Below are 2556 nucleotides of genomic sequence, written 5' to 3' on the forward strand. Positions count from 1 at the left end.
CCACGTATAAAAAGTTCTAAAAAAGCACAATCTTAGGGGCACCTGGGTGGCTCAGTCGGTTGAGCATCCAACTTCAGCTCAGGTCATGATCTCACCACTGGTGGGTTCGAGCCCCTCCTCGGGCTTTGTGCTGACAGCTCAGAGCCTGGAGCCTGCTTCAGATTCTGTGTCTCCAACCCCCCCGCTCCTCCCCTGCTGGCACTCTGTCTCTCTCTCAAAATATACAAACATTAAAATAATTTTTTTTAGGGGCGCCTGAGTAGCTCAATCAGTTAAGCGGCCGACTTCGGCTCAGGTCATGATCTCACAGTTTGTGAGTTCAAGCCCCACATCGGGCTCTCTGCTGACAGCTCAGAGCCTGGTGCTTGCTTCCGATTCTGTGTCTCCCTCTCTCTCTGCACCTCCCCGGCTCACACTCTGTCTCTCAAAAATAAACACTAAAAAAAATTTTTTTAATAAAACATTAAAAAATATTTTTTTAAAGCACAATCTTAAACACTAGTCACCTCTGGGGAAGGAAACAAAAACTTTTTCTTATTATTAAAGTTTAATTAACACACAACACACTACCGGTTTCAGGTGCAGGAAAACTCAAAAACCGAACTTCTCATTGCATTCCCCTACGTTAATATTCAAAATGCTGGCCACATGCACATTATTTCTTCAAACGGCTTCTCCACATGACCCAAATACATTCATCTAGACCCCCACCACCCTGGATCATTATAAAGCAGACCCAAGACTCCCCTTCATTTCCTTCCATAAATACTTCAGGATGGAATTCTGCCAGAAAAGCGCCTTTGGGAATGGTTAATGCAATCACAATGCCATCTCCAGACCTCAAGAAAATTAACAAGAGTCCCTCATTATCAGAGCTAGAGTCCCAAAGTCCAATTGCTGCATTTGTTTTTTAAAGCTTGGTTTGTTTGAATCTGAACTGACAAGCTTTTGACTCTGCACTGAATTAGTAAGCATCTTCAATTTCTCCTCAGCCTCTTCAGTCTTCCTTCCCAATCTGCTTTTTACAGAAACCATGTTGGTTATCTTATAAAGCTGCCCAGATCGCAGCTCCAAAAGGGCCTCTGTCTCTGCATTTCTCCCCGGAACTGTATGAAGTGCGAAAAGATTCAGATCTGGCTTTTGGCAAAAATATTCCTCAGACAAGATTGAATACTTATTTTTTCATATCAGCAGTCTATATTTTTCGATTGAAAAGTTTTTTAAAATACCTGTGATGGGTTAGCATTATGTATAATTTTCTAATTAAAATCAGAATGTGTTCACATATCACACATAATTAAGAATTAACTTCCAATTAACTTCGAACAGGTCCTCTGTTCTTTAAAAGGAATACAGCTTCACCTCTCGTAGGCTGAGTAATGCTCACGAGGCCACAATGCCAGCGGGACTAGTTAGGACAGAAGTCACCAAATCAACTATGACATGACCCCATGGTGTGAGTCTTCCAGATGCCATACTGCCATCGCCTGAACCCTTGGAGACCAAAGGAAGGCAGAGGGCATCATTCCCAGAAACATAACTAGAGACGGGTCTTCTCCCTTTTGGGGCATTCAGAAGGCCAGAAGGCAGGGTGCACAAGAAGGGAATTCAACGAGACGTGACAAAGCAAAACCGTGTGGAAGGTCTGCCACCACAACCCCAGACAGGTTCTACCCGTTTCCATCTGGCCCCAATTCCGGGGTCTTACCAACTTTCCAGACACAAGCTACGGGGCTCAGCAACAATCACCCTCCCGCTTGCCTGCGTGCTCCACGGGCCCCACCTTTTGGGAGAAATGAAGGGAATGCAGAGCAGCAGCACAGCAAAGACCTCTGCGTAGAGGAAGGTGGCGACTGCAGTCCACTGCAGACTCATCCTGTTGCTAGAAGGTTTCCAACACTGAGATGTGAGCTTGTTTCCTGACAGGACAGAAAAGGGCCAGAAGTCGTGAGAGCTGAGCGGCCACTCTTTACCCTCCACCCCAGCATTCTACTCGTTTTCCTAAACCACTGGCTGAAACTGGGCTCGACTCGGCCGGGATACTTGGCCAACAGCGCTCAAAGGCCTAACAAACTCCCGTTTGCCAGGGCGGAGGTACTTGCTGCCTTCTAGTATGTGCGTTAAAAGCCACCTTTCTGGAGAATTCCTTTCCCGGCTGAGCGGGACAAACTCCTTAAGGCCTGCCTAGCCCGGACGCTGTTCTTGGATAAAGATCAGGCAGACAGAAAATTCTCGACGTCCATCAGGCCCTCTCCCTCCCCAGCCAGCCCCGGGGCGGCAGTCTCCCGGTANAAGAAAACCGGGAGACCCTTCCCTGCCGAGCCTTTGAGCTTTGCCCACAGAGCCGAAAGAGAACCTGCAGCCTCCCTCCGGGGCGAGAGCAGGGGCTAAAAATGGCCTTCCGACGCCCCGTCTGCCTCCCACGAGGTGGGAGAACTCGAGGTGCCTCAGCAAGCCCCGAAGAGCGACTCCTACCGGGAGTCGGGGCCAAAAACAAACGCAGATCCCGACTAACCGCGCCTCAGGGCCCCATCTACAGAACCTTCTATAAGCAGC

The 2556-nt window shown here is 48.4% G+C and overlaps 1 protein-coding gene across 3 annotated transcripts in view; it reads right to left on the reverse strand.

Moving 5' to 3' along the window:
* Nucleotides 1–2556, reverse strand: part of BCAP31 (B cell receptor associated protein 31) — a 30707-nt gene extending 28151 nt beyond the window's left edge. Inside the window, exons 1-2 of one of the 3 annotated variants that reach the window (XM_077769625.1) lie at nt 2476–2556; nt 1784–1919 (exon numbers count right to left, since the gene is read on the reverse strand). In XM_077769625.1, the coding sequence (XP_077625751.1) occupies nt 1784–1875 (92 nt within the window). In that variant the 5' untranslated portion in view covers nt 1876–1919; nt 2476–2556. Of the gene's footprint in view, nt 1–1783; nt 1920–2356; nt 2451–2475 lie in introns of those variants that run through there. The other 2 variants (XM_077769627.1, XM_077769626.1) reach the window with 2 other exon arrangements.

The sequence above is a fragment of the Crocuta crocuta genome, unplaced genomic scaffold, assembly GCF_008692635.1.
Source record: "Crocuta crocuta isolate KB4526 unplaced genomic scaffold, BGI_CrCroc_1.0 scaffold978, whole genome shotgun sequence".
Classification (NCBI taxonomy): Eukaryota; Metazoa; Chordata; class Mammalia; order Carnivora; family Hyaenidae; genus Crocuta; species Crocuta crocuta.